At 34.9% G+C, this 16910-nt stretch overlaps 3 protein-coding genes across 3 annotated transcripts; 2 read left to right on the top strand and 1 right to left on the bottom strand.

The window, feature by feature from the left end:
- Window positions 1–2609: 2609 nt before the first annotated feature.
- Window positions 2610–4101, top strand: LOC136813037 (ras-related protein Rab-18-like). The gene has a single exon (XM_067069548.1). The coding sequence runs from the start codon at window positions 2639–2641 to the stop codon at window positions 3284–3286; it is 648 nt and encodes a 215-aa protein (XP_066925649.1). The 5' UTR covers window positions 2610–2638; the 3' UTR covers window positions 3287–4101.
- Window positions 4102–4495: 394 nt separating this feature from the next.
- Window positions 4496–9036, top strand: LOC136813036 (chondroitin sulfate synthase 1-like). The gene is made up of 3 exons (XM_067069547.1): window positions 4496–5300; window positions 5698–5920; window positions 6154–9036. The coding sequence occupies exons 1-3, from the start codon at window positions 4554–4556 to the stop codon at window positions 7410–7412; spliced, it is 2229 nt and encodes a 742-aa protein (XP_066925648.1). The 5' UTR covers window positions 4496–4553; the 3' UTR covers window positions 7413–9036.
- A 3862-nt stretch (window positions 9037–12898) lies between these two features.
- On the bottom strand, window positions 12899–16910 carry LOC136812906 (uncharacterized). Its single transcript, XM_067069427.1, has 4 exons — window positions 16800–16910; window positions 15782–16141; window positions 14413–14615; window positions 12899–13224 (listed from the first exon to the last, which is right to left on the bottom strand). Exons 1-4 carry the CDS (start codon window positions 16853–16855, stop codon window positions 13073–13075), a joined length of 771 nt encoding a protein of 256 aa, XP_066925528.1. The 5' UTR covers window positions 16856–16910; the 3' UTR covers window positions 12899–13072.

Below are 16910 nucleotides of genomic sequence, written 5' to 3'. Positions count from 1 at the left end.
CTGGTCTTTAAAAACAAAATATCAAACATAAACAATATATACCGGGTGCACCACAAAAAATTTTTCCTTTTTAAAACTAATTTTCTCTAGATCTTAAATATTTTAAAAGAACCATTCCCTTCCCATTCCATATTGTATTGGAAAGAAGAAAAATAAAAATGAATTTCGATCATTCATTTATTAAATTCCATTCTTTAGATCAAAAGTTATGCTCAATAGTTTAAAAAAGTTACTTTCAGAAAGTGCTCGAAAACTTTGAAAGTTATGGTGTACCTACGTAGGTAACATCTGCGTTGTAAAAGATAAATTGATTATATGATGTTCAGCCATCCAAACTCAGGCTTCAACGTCAATATGACCCTGTCAATGCACCAGACATGCATGAAACACTTCTGTCTGGTGTCCAGAAGTTAGAAAAATTAACACCAAACTAACACCGGACAAAAGGTATTCCGGTGTGGCTCAGGAACACTTTTGGCACCGGACAAAACACAGATAATCGAGTGCGTCAACAGTGTTGTACATCTATTTTGGGAAATTTTATTTATGAACCCCTCCCCTTTCCATTAAAGTTGCCGTGGTAATAAAACTTAAAACAGTAAATCTCAAAATATTCAACCTTTTGCCACTGTAGGTATTCCATCGCTGTTTCAACAGTCATCTTTATTTTCGCTCGTGTGAAATAGCTTCGTTTGTTTTTTCTGATTTTTGGCAAAAATATATAGAGAATAAGGTTCTTCAAAAAGTTGATGAAGCTGTTTTCTCTGGTAAATTCCGCTTGGCCATGAAAATCAGACTTTCTTTATTGGGGGAATTCCCTTCTGTTATTTTAGGGAAAATGAGCATTTCTCGCGATTGGCTTATTCTCTTGGAATGTTGGATTGGATTGGCTATTTTTTTCTAATTTTCTATAATTTGTATTTTTCTTATTACTGTTGCCATGTTTTCTATTTTCTATATTTTCTATCAGGTAAGGGCATTCAGCATGTAGCTTGTTTAAGTCTTAATCTAGACTAGCAGACTCTATGATCTGATTTTCTTCACTGAAGTATTATTGTTAATCAAAGATTGGCAAGTGTGTAGAGGCATGCAGACCCTGACCTGGTTTGATATAGTCCAGCCAAGCACAAAAATTGGAAATTAACAGAAGGACATGTTCATAAAACATAGGGCGAAATGTTACACATTGAAAAATGGCTTTTTATATTTTTATCAATAACTTGGTAAGTATTGCAGTAGTAATCTTGCTGAAAATTGGTGAAAATGATGATAATGATGTAACAAAAAGGACTGCATCAAAAAATTTCAAAAATATACTCCACAAACAAGGAAAATGATAAAATTGTAACTTTGTTACTAAATTATCAACTATTAAGGTTCTAATGGATTATTTACAATTCTGTAAAAACAAAGATAATTTTGAAGCATTGGTAATGTGGCAGTAGCTTTAGGCAAGTAATGTAACACCCTTCTTGAAAAGATATGGGATCAAAAAGTAACTGTTACTTATTTATCAGGAATTTATTTGATTATTGGAAAATAAACCAATGTTTCAGTTTTATCAATGATTTGACTTGCAATTTAAACTTATTGCAATCAAGTAGACCCAAACCATTTCCTTGAAATTAGTGATAAAAATGTACAAAATTAAAATTTCAAACTGTTACAGTTTTATCATAAAACCATTTCAGCAGTTTTGAAAAGCTAGAAACACTCCTGAGTTATATTTTTATCATCTGTGAAAGTTTCATAGTAAAATATGCATTACTTCCAGAGATATTATGTATTTATCATTTTGGGAAAATTTCCAGTTATTACATTTTTATCATTTTTCTTGCCTGACTTTGGGAGCTAATATCTTAAGCCTCGCTTATTATTTAGAAATCTAACCTGGACAGTTACAAAATATCATCTATTTACAATTGAAAAACCAAAGTCTTTTGTCTTGAAAAGAATGAGAGATAAATCAGTAACAAATTAAAAATCAATGGTGCAAAGTGTAACATTTCGCCCTATGTTTTATGAACATGTCCAGAATTAGTTTTCTAATTATTTAAGGTATGAAAACTTCAACTGCCAATTTTACTGCCTGGGCTATGTTTTTCCTCTCAGCAATATCCAGCCTCCTTCTGCAGTTTCTTGATTTCCCGCAGCTTGAAAAACATGAGAGAAACCAGTAGCATTTTTAAGGACCCACCCCATCAATGTCTGATCATACTGGGGACGTGATTTCCTAAAATTGTTATTTTGGTGCCCCTTGTTTGTTAAGGATAATTTATTTGGAACAATTGTGCAATCAAAGAGAGCACTAAAAGGTTGAGATATAATTTTGCTCTCTCTGGCTGAAAAATTCTAATTTCCAAGTATAAAAAGTAAAGGCAATCAGAGGAGCCTTTTGGCATCCCCTATAGTCACCTTTTGGTTTTTTAATATACTTTATTTAAATGTACTAACTATACCACTGGTGTTGTTTAAATCGTGGTTAAGAATGACTAAGAAAAGTGTTGTTATAAGGTACTATATAAATAAGGGGATATAATTTTAAGATTTGTTAAATGTAAGTTCTATTTTAGGGAGGGGCTTCTTGTAATGCATCGTGAAAACGGTTAACCTGTTATATAAATGCGTTTCACTCATTATGCAAAGGTTCATAACAAAAATGGAAGCTGATATTTTGACTACATTAAAAATTCTCATCATTGGTGAAAGTGGGGTTGGAAAATCATCATTGTTGATTCGTTTCACAGATGACACATTTGATCCAGAAATTAGTGCAACCATCGGTGTAGACTTCAAGGTCAAAACTGTTAATATCGATGGAAACAAATTAAAACTTGCATTATGGGATACAGCAGGTCAAGAACGTTTCCGTACACTGACACCAAGTTATTATCGTGGTGCCCAGGGTGTTGTATTTGTGTATGACGTCAGTGTGCGACAAACTTTTGAGAAATTGAAGGACTGGTTGTCAGAGTGTGACACATATGCTACAAAACAGGACTTGGTGAAAATGTTGGTTGGAAATAAAATTGATAAGCAAGGCAGAGAAGTTACACGACAAGAGGGATTACAGTTTGCTAAACGTCACTCGATGCTTTTTATTGAGGCAAGTGCCAAAACTAAGGACGGAGTTGAATGTGCTTTCGAGGAACTGGTTGAGAAAGTGTTGCAAACACCTGGACTTTGGGAAAAGGATAATGCTAAAGGAAATATTGGGTTGAGTGCTGGTAATATACACAGTGGTGATGCTGGTGGTGGTTGTTATGGATCATGCTCACTCATTTAATTTTTTTTTTGTTTGTTTTGTATGCTTTGGTTTATACTTTGAGAGGTATTTTAATGTATTAAGTGGTATTGAGAATCATAATCAAATTTTTAAGAAACCTTTTCTGAGTTACATCTAAAGTAATTTGTATACACTAATGTGTAGTTAACTCCAAGAAATTCATGGTATTTTTGCAGGAAATAAGTTTCTTTTCAATCTTCTTAACAATGCTTCTTTGCTTTGAATAGAATTTAAAAGTTAGTTTTAAAATGACCATATTTTACCCAATTTATATATTTATATGTAAGTTGATTTACAATAAGGAGAAAGGTTTTAGTAGTTTTGAAAATATATGTTAAAAGTACTGTAAAATCTATTTCACTGTCTTCGAAATCAGTGTCTGAAGTTCATTCAATTTGACATAACATGTTCTTCTTAAATTCGGACTTTTTTTTCTGTATTGCATGTCTTGCATAGTCTCAAGTATGGATTTGCTAAAAATATGTAATTTATATGACAAGTTACCATTATATTACAAATTGTAATCAAAAAATTTATGTATAAGTATAACAAATATTTATACAGGTGGCCTCAATAAAGAAATGTACAACAAACAAATTTGTTTTCATTTTTAATATTCATTCAATTCCTTTATGTATCTATGTTTCTTGCTGTTTTCTCACGACAATCTATTATTACACATAATTTAAATAAAAGGAAAACAACAGTATTTTATTGTATCCATTTTTTAGTAAAATGATATCTTTGTATGTACGAAAATTTACACAGCTCAAATAATTATTTTTTTCTGTCAAAAATATAATTTTATGTTGAAACTTGGTGTACTTTACTTTTACATACAGTAATCTATTACTAGATTTATGGCCTTTTTCAATTTAAAATGTAAAAATTTATACTTTTCTTGTATGAGGTGACCAAATGTGAATTTTTCTAACTATTTACAAAAGTTTCTTTGGATCAAACAGCATTCCTCTACAAGTCTGCCTATTTTTTCACACTTATCAAGATTTATTACTTTAAACCCAGTGTTAAGATTCTTCCGTCTCAGTGAAGTATGTTAAAGAGGCTTTTCCATGTTTAAATTCTGTATAATTCATCAAAGTTTCATGAGTATTTGTTAATTTTCTGGGTAAATTCCATCCTCCTTCTCTGACAAAAACCTTGCTTTGACCAGATTTAACCTTGTTTTTTAAATATATTTTTAGGTAAAAGCTATAAAAGTATAAAAAAATGAAGGATAATTTTGGATGAGAATCTGACTTGAAGAATGGCTGGTACAAGATACTTGCGTACTCTTTTCTATTGTTCTATTGGAGCACTTCTTGGTCTCATTTCACCGTCATTGTATTATGGCTTAATACCAAGATGTCAACAAAACACAGAGTCTACAATGCAACGGAGAAATATTAAAGATATAGCAGCCACCTCAAAAAATGCTGCTTTACCGAAAAAGAAGTTATTGTTTGCTGGTGTTATGACTGCTGAGAAGTTTTTAGATACGCGTGCCAAAGCTGTTTATGAAACATGGGGTAAAATAATGCCAGGAAAAATGATGTTTTTTGCCAGTAGTAGTTCTCATAGGGATGACCTTCCAGTAGTTTCCCTGACCGGTGTTGATGACTCATACCCACCGCAACGAAAGTCGATGATGATGTTAAAATACATGCATGATAATTTCATTGATGATTTCGAATGGTTTTTACGCGCGGACGATGATGTGTACATACGGACGGACAAAATGGAGCAGTTTCTACGCCAATTAAACAGCAGTGATGATCTGTATATAGGTCAAGCTGGTGTTGGTATTCAAAAAGAGAAAGGAAAACTGGGTTTAGGGCTAGGTGATAATTTTTGTATGGGTGGACCAGGGGTGATTATTAGTGCGAGTACTTTGAGGAAAGTGGTTCCCTATTTGGAGCATTGTTTGCAGAATTTGTACACAACTCATGAAGATGTGGAAGTTGGAAGATGTATCAAGAAATTTGTTGGAATTTCTTGTACATGGGCTTTCGAGGTAAGTTTGAGCTATTCTTCTTTCTATTTTTCACCAGTATTATAATGATCGTTGTCTTTTGACACCACGTCAATTTTATAATAGCTGTAGCTGATTCGTTGCAGGTGACGCATTGGGTGAAAAAAATACAGAATATTTTATATTTATATAAATTTTGATATTTCTGAAGTCATTTTAGTGGTGCATTTTTTGAATTAATTTGGATTGATGAACTCCTGAGAATTTGATTTGATTATGTTTACAGCAAGCATAGAATTTCTGTACTATGTATTCTCCGACTCGCATTTGACATTATTTGAAATTTTCTTATTACAACTTGCTTTGCTTCTTTTTTCTGATAACCGATATCTTGACACCTTGTTTAATTCTTTACTTGCTTTTTCTTAATTTCTTACAGATGCAGTCACTGTTCTATCACAATCGGACAGGTGCCAAAGCTTACACCACAAACTTAGATACCAAGGCTGTCCGTAATGCAGTCACTCTACATCCGTTGAAAAGACCGGAATTCATGTACCGGTTACACACGCATTTCATGGAGCTGAAGATTCAACAGACTTCTTATGATGTTGTGGTGCATCAAAGGCAACTCGATATTGTAGAGAAACTTTTGACAAAAGGTTAGTATTATTACAACTTTTTATTGAGAACTTCGTAACTCCTATGCTGACACACTACGCTCACAGGGAGCGCTTCACCAGAAGAATTTTCTGATTTTCAAGTGACAATTAGTCAAGCTTTGCATTTCTTTCTGTTACTTAGATAACAGAAAGTGACAAGTCTCTTCTGACTCAAAATATTCACCGCACAACTTGTTAAATGATCCATAAGAACATTTGTTGTTTTCTTCCAGATCTTGACAAGCAGTCTGATGACAAATTGGCTCGTCTCAAAGATCGTAAAATGTTTAACCAGAAGATGTTACCTAAAGAAGTACCAGACTGGGAGATGTTTACTCCTAGAAAAGTGTATTCCTACCAAACTAATGCACCGGAGATTGGAATGTTAAATCCAGTGAAAGATGGACTGAATCATGTCCTTGGTCAAACCATGTCCATTATCAATAAAGAGGCTCGTAAAGTCTTACATCGCACGTTAGAGTTTAAGAGGTTAAACCATGGTTATAAGAGATATCATCCTAGATACGGAATGCAGTATATGTTAGATTTGTTGATGAAATATCATCGACATGTCGGTTATAATAGACGTCGAATGACGGTTCATGTCCGTCATCACGCTTATTTGCAGCAACCTTTTACTAGTTTAATGTATGCGGAAGATGAGCAAACACGTGTTCAGGAACCAATCAATTTCTTGCTTCCACTAGCTGGAAGGTTGGTCCAATTTAAGAGGTTTATGGGGAACTTTGAACGAATTTGTTTACATCAAGAGGAAAAGGCCTCGCTTACTATCCTTTATTTCCCTGATGAGGGTCATAATTCAACCGAACATAAAATCATTTTCGAGTCTTTGAAAGAAAAATACACACGTGCTAATCTCAAGTGGATCAATATGGAAGGGCGCTTCTCAAGGGCGCTTGCTTTGACGGTAGGCGTGGCTCAATTTGATAAAACTTCATTGTTGTTTTTCTGCGATGTTGATTTAGAGTTTGATAGCGCTTTTATGGAGCGTTGCCGATCAAATACTATTTTAGATCAGCAGATTTATTATCCGATCGTGTTCAGCCAATTCGATCCAGAGATGGCTAACTATAAACAGGAAAAGCCAGAATCTGTGTTTTATTATTCTAAGGATACTGGTTTTTGGCGGAAATACGCGTTTGGGATCACATGTCAGTATCGTCGTGATTTTGATTTGATTGGTGGTTTTGATACCACGATACAGGGTTGGGGAATGGAGGATGTTGATTTATATGACCGATTCGTGTTAAGTGAAAAACATAACGTTTTCCGCGCACCTGATCCCGGTTTAGTTCATATTTATCATCCTGTACAATGCGATGAGAAAATAGCGGAGAAACAATTGAAAATGTGTTACGCGTCAAAAGCGCAGACGTACGGGTCACAGAATAAGATTTACGAGGTGCTTTATGATCGAGGATATTTCAACCAAACGAAGAGTTTGGCGGATGATGAATTATTCTTCTATTAATTTTTGAGGTACATAACATTAGGTCTAGCTACACTATGGAGGTACCAACATTTTATTGAAATATTATCTTTGAACATGAGAAGTTCACTCTATTTAAAAAGTAACCACTTAAAGTCTCAAGGGATTTAATCACCTTGGTAATGGTAATAGATCTAAGACGAGGCAGTCGTTGCGCTCAATAATTTTTGAGGTAAATAAATAATATTGAGTCTAGCTACACTATTTTCCAACATTTTATTGAAATATTATCTTTGAACAATTTTGATGCATTATACAAAGAGTCTTTATTCACGATCGGAAATAGTATTTATACACTTTTGTATTTGAGTAGTAGGAAGTTTGCGACCGCAGTCGAAGGCGACCTGTAGGCTCCTCTTCCGATACTTTAATGTGATAAACTTTCGCGAGGATTAAATTTCGCGGATTTCGCGGATTTGAGTGTCATCCGCGAAAATCCGTGAAATTAAGTCCCAATGGAAATTTGGAAGGGCCGCCTCATCTGCGAAATATTTCTAAATAAAACTCAAAATATGTCAAACAAAATACTTTTTGAATGTTTACTGGCATCAAAGAAGCGCTAATAATGTGTATTTCAACAACGAAAATGCATGATTTGACAGTATAAGTCGCAAAATCGTGAAAATATTGCCACCCAATAGTGCCACCCGCGAAGTTTAATCCCCGCGAAAGTTTTATCCCATTAAAGTAGCTTAATTTTGTACAAGTCTTTGTTATGACACGCCGGGGATTGGATCTTTTTCGAATTTTCTTCATACAGTAACTTTTTCATAACACGTGAAGTAAATTTAGAGTATGATAGCTCAAAATATAAGTTAGCCTTTCTTCTTTCTGTAATGAAAAGTTTAGGTAAATAACATTTTTAGTTTTCTCGCGAATTCGCTTGTTAATTTTCCGAAAATTTTTCCGGCCCTTATTAGGACCCCCCAGAATATTTTCAGCTGTCAAAAAGAAAGCCTCTTATTCTGCTCTAAATAGCCTGATTTTAACCTATATTTACCTTATTTTTGGGTTTTCGTAATTACAATTTCCAACCCGATCCCCCCGGCAATTAGCCCCCCGTTTATTAATATTTTATTCCCGCGTTTATTCGACCGCCCCCTCCCGTTTCTTTGGAACCTAAGATTAATATGAATCTTCCCAGATTGCTTGTGCAGCGTCGAACTTTTTAAAAAGGAAGAAATCCTTGAATCAATCATATACGATATGCATTTAATATTTAGCTTAGACAATTTAGAATTTATACAAATTTTTAAAAATTTTAAAATGAAAAAAGAGACGGTTTTTAAATGTTTATATTATTGGTATGAGAAATTATTTATGAGAAAATTATTTAAAAGATTTTAGGGTGAAAAAGTATTTATGGTATTTTTAATTGAAGAATATGATAGAGATTTATAAAACTTATTTAGAAAATATTCAAGGGTAATGATATTTATTGTTGACTAGAACGATGATAAAATTTAAACCTTAAGGCCTCTCTCCACCTTCGCGCGACATGAGCGAAAACTTTTAAACGTTTTTGTAAGGTCATTGGTTGGTTGAAAAATGAAGCAATTCCATTGGTTAAAATGGACGTAACGGATGAACTTCCTTCAACTTTTTTATTGTTCGAGCGAAACTTATTTATGACGTAATCCTTTCTTCAGACAAAAAAAACTGTCGCCCATTTCGCGCGAAAGTGGAAACCGGCCTTTAATAGTATGTATAGATGTATACCGTATTATTTCAACGATTTCAGCGATCTTATGTTCTTTTTCAAGAAGTCGTTCGCTAAATTATTTGCATATAATGAACCAATGCTGTTTAGGCATTGGCATATCTAAATTAATTAAAGTTATATGAACTTTCTTGCCACTCCCCTATTTATATTTAAGTGAAAGTTAAATGACACCCACGGCACTCGATTTGAAAACGACCTTATGTGCGACCGAAAATATTAGGGCTTCAACCTTAAAGTGCAGAGAAAATTCGTGAAAAAAAAACCGACACTTTTTTTATAAGAACATCCAAAATTAGTGTTTTTAGCGTGTTCTTATTTTAACCCTTTTGTGAGTATATTTGTCCTTTTTCTAAGAAATTGGGTGTTTTAAAGACCGCAAAGCCTTAAAGGTTTTGTTTTTAAATAAGAGTAATATCATTTGATTACTCGCCAATTTTAATTCACAAGCTTTTTTACCTTGGATTGAGACGGATGTGGAGCAAGATTGGTCAGAAAGAGGAAAAGAAAAACATTTTTATATAGCATCAGCATTATTATATAGCAATAGGCAGACACTGTCCTGATATGAAATATATATTGTCTGATATGAAACGGGAACAATTATGTAAAAATAAAACCTTTAAAATATTCTTAACTTGTTTTTAATATTTTGGCCATCGAAGCTTCATGTTCTTATATAGTTTGTTCTTATAAAAATCGTAGCCAGCACCTTAAATTAAGTATCCACCTCTAGGAATTTTACACCGAATTATAACTATTTTTACCTATGCTTGTTTTAATTTTGTTCTGTTTCTGTATGCTTTATATTTTTAGCGTTAATAAAAGTATGAGAAAGATAATATATAATCAAAATAAGACACAGCAACACTGGATATTTGAATTGAAATGCAAAAAGGCAAGTAGTACAGGTATGAAAAACTTTTGTTGCTCTCATGGTCGAAATTTGCAAAAGTTTTTTTTCCATTCGTTTTTAAATTTCTCAAAATTTTATATTTTCGTTCATTTTTTCTGTTAAAAATAGAAGGGGTGGAACTTAAGCCTGGGAAAAAAAGGGGGGTTGAGCTCAAAGAGAGGGGGTGGCATGATACCCATCTGCCTTCTATGGCTCTACTTTTGAAAACACAAAAGTTTTTTTAAAAAAGTTTTTAGCCGTACGTTCAACCCTCATAGTCACTGTTTTTTGTTTTTTTTTTCTTGTAACATTTTACCTTTGTAAGGTAAGTTATGGGTTAAAAATGTTCTCTCCCGAATAAATCCTCCTTGGTTGAACTAATTCAACCCCTTCCACAACTTTCAGCCTAAAGGGTTTGAAATTTTGAGGGAAAAAAAGAAAAATTGTCTGAAAAATTCTCTCTATGTGTTGTTTTTTTGGCACCCACCCTTCGAAATAGAAAAAAGAACTGGAACATATTTGACACATTATTGCAATGTAGAACGACCTTTAATTTCCGTCCCTTCACTTTAAAAACATTCCTTTTTTATTACTCTCTCCGATCAACGCCGAAATACATTGACATCGTATTATTATCGTATTATTTTAACGTTTATAAGAATTTAAAGCTCGGACGAGAATTACAATGTCAGTACTTCCTCTTTGTTTCATTGGATTTTTCAATTTGGGAGGATTTAAGTGGCTCCCAGGCTATATTCTCAGCCTTATTGGAGCTGGAACATTGTCCTTTAGTGCCAAATATTTTGTGATGAAATTGGCAACATGTATCGACGATCAATAGGTCATTTCACAGTCGCAAAGCGTAATGGGTAAGACCACTGCGCGCTAATGACGACTTACTATTGGTTCAAAGCTTTGAAAAACTTTAAAGATTTTTATGACTAGCCAACAGAAAGCCGTTGCGCAATCAGTCCTGATTACCCATGATCCATTTCGACTGTGAAATGGCCTACCTTATCGGCCCTTTTTACGCCGTCCCTTAGTGGCGTTATTTTTAGGCTCTTGGCGTAATAAGGGCCGGCGTTAAAAATGCCGGTGTAAAAGGGGCCGGTTGTTAAATTAGAGCCGGCGTTATATTAGGGCCGGCGTAAAAAGGGCCGATAAGGTATAATAAAACAAAACACTGGAATGACTTCTTTTTAGAAATATAATAAAGCCTCTTTTGTTACTTAGGGAATGAAACAATCATGCTGAAACACAACCCAATGAAAAGGCGACCCAATGGTTTGAAATTATTTTTGATCATCAAATGCGGCTGCAACTGACTCATTTCAAAGCGAAAATCGTACCAAAATGTTTCGTAAGTCAAAATTTATTTTGTTCTAGTTTTTATCTATTTTGTCTTGTTTTACTTTGATTTTTGAAAGAAATAATCCGATAGTAAGAGGGGTTTATCTAAAAAATCCTGCATTACTAAAAATAGACAAAAATAACGACAAATTTCGCCGTCCTCCGCCGTCCAAAAGTGACTGTACCACCCTTACGTATTCATTTCCCTTTGCTTATCACGGGAATTAACTATATATGGTTTTAAAGAACGACAAATTACGCATGCATGTTACAATGCAGGATTCTTTAGAGGAACAGACTGGTTAGCGACCCAGCCGACGCAACTGACTGTCGGCTGTTTTCGTCCGGTGTTGAAAAGTATTATCAACACCGGACAATTGTGTCCAACATGAAAAAGAGTAGTTTTAACACCAGTCATACATTCCAAATTACGTCCGGTGTTTTGATTGTCCGTTAGTAAAAAGCTTTCGCATTCGACACCGAACATATACGTCCGGTGCTTCCGTAATTCCGGTGCGTCCGCAGGTTCGTGATAGTTTTTGTTCTGACATTTGGCCGTTTTTCTGAGGAATTTTCGACCAAACTATATCTTTGAAATTTTAAAGTAAAAAATTCATTTTAACCACAAATTATACCATTCTTTAGAGTTTCTATAAATGTATCATTATTTTTAACCCAAAATTTCAAACTTGTAATTAAAATTCCAATATTGGGAAATAATAGTCAGGGCCTCGAAACCTCTGAAGAAGATATCTGTAGGTCCCTTTCAATGAATAATTTTAAGCGCTTTTCTTGTGGTCGTTATACGGCCATATTGAATTTCGAATTGAGTTACAAAACTCAATATTTGAAAATCTTACTGTATATTATGGAAATGACAAGAATATGTAAAAGTATGGGCAAAATCGAAATTGGTTTTGCTTTATGTTAGACAATTCATGAAACTAAACCCTTCAAAGGGCATCCAAGGGGTTTCCTGACAAACTTTATGGGTTGTCGCTAGATAGCGGATAAATTAAGTGGTTACCAAATTTTCCGAAACTCAATTTCTAATCTGAGAAACGGCCAGTGGCAAAAGTGCTTGAAATTTTGGCTGCCTTTCTATTCTTTTATTTTGACTAACTTTGAGTTAAAGGGTTGATTTAAGATACTTGAAACCCCCGTTTTCCTATGGTCCAAATGATACGCGTTCCCCAGCAGGGGCGTAGACACACGAGGGTACGGTTTTTTGCCGGCGTTAAGGGTATTTTGGGTTAAGGGTTATGAAAAAAGAATATTTGCTTATCAAAAGGCTAATTTCCGTGAATTTGGGAAGTTTTTTTCGTAAGAATTGCAGATAAGGTCTAGGAATTCCCTTTCTTCTCAATTTAAGTTGGGCGGCAAACCTAATAGGGGAGGGGAGGGGAGGGAGGGGCCTGAGCACAATTTGGCTGATGTACCTGATTTGAGAGAGAAACAAACAGGAAAGCTAGCTAAAAAAGAACAAAAAATAAACTATTACAGTTATTTTTATTTCATGTTATATTTTTCGTGTTTTAGAAATATCTTTGTGTAAAAATGACAAAATAAGACCTTAATGGCTTACAGTTACAAAAATTACAAATTTGTGAAATTTCCAGTTTTTTATGGGGTCGATTTTCGTTAATTTTTCCTATTTTTTTTGTTTTGGTGTTTTTACTATTTAGCGGCGATAGCGTGTCCTGAAAAAGGTGTTACAGTCTTTGAGTCGATGAAATGAATGTGTATAAGATTTTTTGAAGGAGCAATTTCTTTGTTTATGAAATCCGCTGTCATGGAGATGGTACGCGCTAATTTCGTTTCGTCGTAATCTAAATTGAAAATGCATGAGAATTATTAAACTAAATATAATGACCAGGGATCTAACTCAGGCCCGTTGAACGGCGAATTTCACCGGTCCAAGGCACGAAAAAATACAATTCTAAGATTTCGGTTCACCGCCTCAAGTAAATATTCCCGCTAATCAATACACTGGGCTCGCTACGAATTCGTCGGTGTTAATCTTTCATTCGCCAGCCTTAACAAAACAAAATCCCTTGAATTACGGAATCCAGCCGAGTACCAAACTTGGTAAAACTTTAAAGGGTTTAATGAAAGGTTTTCGTCTTATTAAAGGTCACGTAAAACATGTTTCGTTTTGCTCATCGCGTTCATAGTTGTACCTCATAGTCATACTCTTATTTTCGAAAGTTTTGAAAGTTCCAATTTTCTAAGTGGAGGGAGAGTCTGTAATTTTAAAGAAGGCCGTCTGCCTTCTCAAGTGTACGGGGTGTACGGGGTGATGAAGTTGACTCTCTCCATTTCGATCTCCTAATTAGGACCAGGACCACACCTCAAATTAGAGAAATATTCGGATTGGGCTTTTCCAGAAAAAAAATTCACCTCCACTGTTGCGGATATTGATTTTTCGAAGTATCGAACCCCCTGGATATCCTACTTTATTAGTAAAGACCCTCTGGATACCCACTCTTAAAAATATGCTCAACCCTCTGGATATCCTCTCTTATAAAGATGCTTACCCCTGAATATCGTATTTTTTATTTGAAAAGACACTTTACCCCCTGGATATCCGCTCACTTGTAGATATTTAACCCCCTGGATATCCATTTTCGAACAAAAATCGTTAACCCCCTGGATATCCGATAACCTCAACAGGGGGGTACGGACTATTTCTGGAAAAGCCCATTACTGAGGGGACAAATTTCTTTCTTCGAATTATGAAAAAATTCGAAAAATAGAGATTTCGAATTAGAGAGAATTGTTGACCGTATTCACACCATGTATATTTCAGCGAGATTCGAAGCTTATAATTATCTTTGACGCTCTCTAATTCGATCTTCAAGGGGAATTGGATTTTCATCGAACACATTTTGCTTATCGAATAAGGGAGCGTCGTTTATGAGAGTTTCTTATGAGTTGTTTCTTGATTTCATCGAATAAGGGAGCCTATCGAATAGTAAAACGTCGAATTAGAAAGCATCAACTGTAATTATAATTACCTTTATCTTTAGTATTAGGATTGAAGGGTTCCGATTTCACACGTTTAACAGCTGTAGGATGGACGTTTTTCCATTCTTTTATAAGATCATGAAGTGTAATATTAGCTTTATGGATAGCTTTGCAGCGATGAAGATGGTCTCGTTGTTTCATCATTTCTTCGGTTAAGGGGTAGCTACCTCTTCGTTTTCGACCCTCGTTCAGTCTGAAAGAGAATTAAAATGCTTATTGATGGTACCGTGCCTGTTCGAAATTCGAGAATGAGACGTACATGAAATTTTTTATTTCGAATATTTTCTAGGTGACATTGGACCATTCGATTAAATTTCTATACAGGGGGTTGGACGAACCTTTTCAAGTCAACCATTCTTGGAAATGCGTGGATACCCCCTGGAAAATAGCAAAATTTACAAAAAGCCCTTGGATAATTTTTAAAGTGACAGCCCCCCCTGGCAACTTTTGTTCCCCCCCCCCCCCCCTGTATGGATATTAAATGGAATTGTTCATTTTGAGTAGGTGTCTTAATGGATTTAAAAATTTATATTTGAATAAATGAAAGACACACAAAATTTAAGCCATTAAAATAGCTTTTTTTAGGTTTCCCTGACAAAGTCTAAAAGGGCAACCAACGGTGCGTTGAAACTGATGTAAGATATTCGTCTTCATATGCACATGTTGTTGGCACTTAGGCAAAAATAATCCGAAGGTCGGGCTACTAAACCGCTTATACTTTTCCGTCTTTAAACGAAAGTCCGTCCCATTTGAATTTTCTAATATAGATTAAAGTCCTAATAATAAGCCTTGAGATCAGAGATTTCATAAAATTAAAATCCTCATAGACACATTTTCGTCTAGATTACCCGGAGCTAGTTGCAACACTGTATACAGCCTATGACAATGAGAATTGCCAGATAAAGTTTACTGTGGCGGTGGTAGATTAGAATTTCTTGGAGAATTTTCCCATACACGCACGGGAAACACAAATTTATTCAAGTTAAAGGAATTTGTAAAACTTGTTCGAGTTAAGGAGACATTCGAATTATAGAGGTTCGAGTTGAAGGGACTCCACTGTACTCTATGCGTGTTTTAAAAATCAAAAACACTGTTGTAGCTGGCTTAAATACCAAGGTAAACTATTATCGGCATGAAAAATGCTCTAATCTATCGTTCAGTAGTTTTTGTTACCAAAATAGAGTCGCAGAAAAATCCGCTTTAGAAAATAACGGTTGGCTAGTCAGTCCAAGGTGCTGACGGGGTGCTCATTGAAAGCATTTATAGATGTAAAAATGGGCCTCGAAGCCTCCTGCAACTCAACCAAATAGAAAAAAAAATAAAATATGGATATAGAACCCAATCCGTTTTAGTTGTTACCTTCCTTCCTTAATAGTAAAGTCTTCATTCATGAATTTAAAGTCGGCTGGTAAACTTCCTCGACGTGCTGAGCGATGCTTTGAAGTCCCTGGTAAATGGGGTAGCACACAATGCGAACGGCTCCAGTGAAGGTGTGGCAAGTTTGAGCTCTGTTTAGAACTTGGTGAAAACCCAAACGGTATACTCTTAGTAGAATTTAGATGTGGGAATCGCTTGTGGCTCAGGGTGCGTTTGAGTGCACCGAGGAGCGGCTCAGCTGGTAGACTGGCACGGCGCCTTTGTTGGCGACTGTTGTTGAAACCTGCAAGTGTATTAGCATCTTGTTGTGCAAGTTGAATCGCCTCCAAAGCTGTTTGCAAGCTATGAGAATATTGAAAAAAGATATGATCTTTCTAATTCGAGATAGTAGAAAAGGCTCATGGATTTTAAACAAGATAGACAATTTGATTACTTGAATTTAAGTTACCGTAGAAGTAGGTGAATATTTTTCAAAGGACAAAATTTAACGTATCCCCAACCATTTCTTACATAGGCGCGTCTCTTTCTTGTATCATGAAAAGGAATATCTTAAAAGCGTACTCCACTATACTCTCTTTTTAAGCAATTTAAAACAAACATGAGGCTCAATCTTAGCCAATACCTTAGCCGCTCTATCAAAACCTAAGAACTAATTTAAGAACAATTCTAGCCTCAGATTTCCAAAAATGACATAGAAAATGCACTTTGAAATAAACTTGTTAAAAAAATATTTATAAGATCTTTATCGCTAAATCACGAAAAAACAAGATCAGTCAAGCCTCAGTCTTGAATCTCCCTGACAAAGAATATAGTGAAAAAGGTAGAAGACAATTAGCCCCCCCCTCGTTTATTTGGAACAAGAGTACAAACTAAATTCTTCAATATCATCGGAGAAAAAGTTATATCAGTTATTTCCTTATGTAATGATTATATAGGAACTCAAAAGAATCAAGTGCTGAGGGATGGTGGAAAAAATGTGGTGGAAAATGAGCCAACATACCTTTCTGAGAGATGCAATGGTGAGATTTTGTAGTCACTGTTTGATGGCATTTTCATGGTGGAATTTCGTGCCTGTCTGTTTTGCCCCTATCCAAAAGTAAACAGTGATCTC

This window comes from Clytia hemisphaerica, unplaced genomic scaffold, assembly GCF_902728285.1.
Source record: "Clytia hemisphaerica strain Z4C2 unplaced genomic scaffold, Clytia hemisphaerica genome assembly, whole genome shotgun sequence".
Classification (NCBI taxonomy): domain Eukaryota; kingdom Metazoa; phylum Cnidaria; class Hydrozoa; order Leptothecata; family Clytiidae; genus Clytia; species Clytia hemisphaerica.
The sequence above is the reverse complement of the archived record's forward strand: the minus strand, read 5'-3'. Positions and strand labels throughout refer to the sequence as shown.

Excerpts from the sequence above, each read along its gene's own strand:
- LOC136813036 (XM_067069547.1), top strand. The coding sequence starts at position 4,554 with ATGGCTGGTACAAGATACTTGCGTACTCTTTTCTATTGTTCTATTGGA. Across the intron at positions 5,301-5,697 it reads CTTGTACATGGGCTTTCGAG|ATGCAGTCACTGTTCTATCA; the intron begins GTAAGTTTGAGC and ends AATTTCTTACAG. Across the intron at positions 5,921-6,153 it reads AGAGAAACTTTTGACAAAAG|ATCTTGACAAGCAGTCTGAT; the intron begins GTTAGTATTATT and ends GTTTTCTTCCAG.
- LOC136813037 (XM_067069548.1), top strand. The coding sequence starts at position 2,639 with ATGCAAAGGTTCATAACAAAAATGGAAGCTGATATTTTGACTACATTA.
- LOC136812906 (XM_067069427.1), bottom strand. The coding sequence starts at position 16,855 with ATGAAAATGCCATCAAACAGTGACTACAAAATCTCACCATTGCATCTC. Across the intron at positions 14,616-15,781 it reads TTTACTATTAAGGAAGGAAG|ACTGAACGAGGGTCGAAAAC; the intron begins GTAACAACTAAA and ends ATTCTCTTTCAG. Across the intron at positions 13,225-14,412 it reads TCCTAATACTAAAGATAAAG|ATTACGACGAAACGAAATTA; the intron begins GTAATTATAATT and ends TTTTCAATTTAG.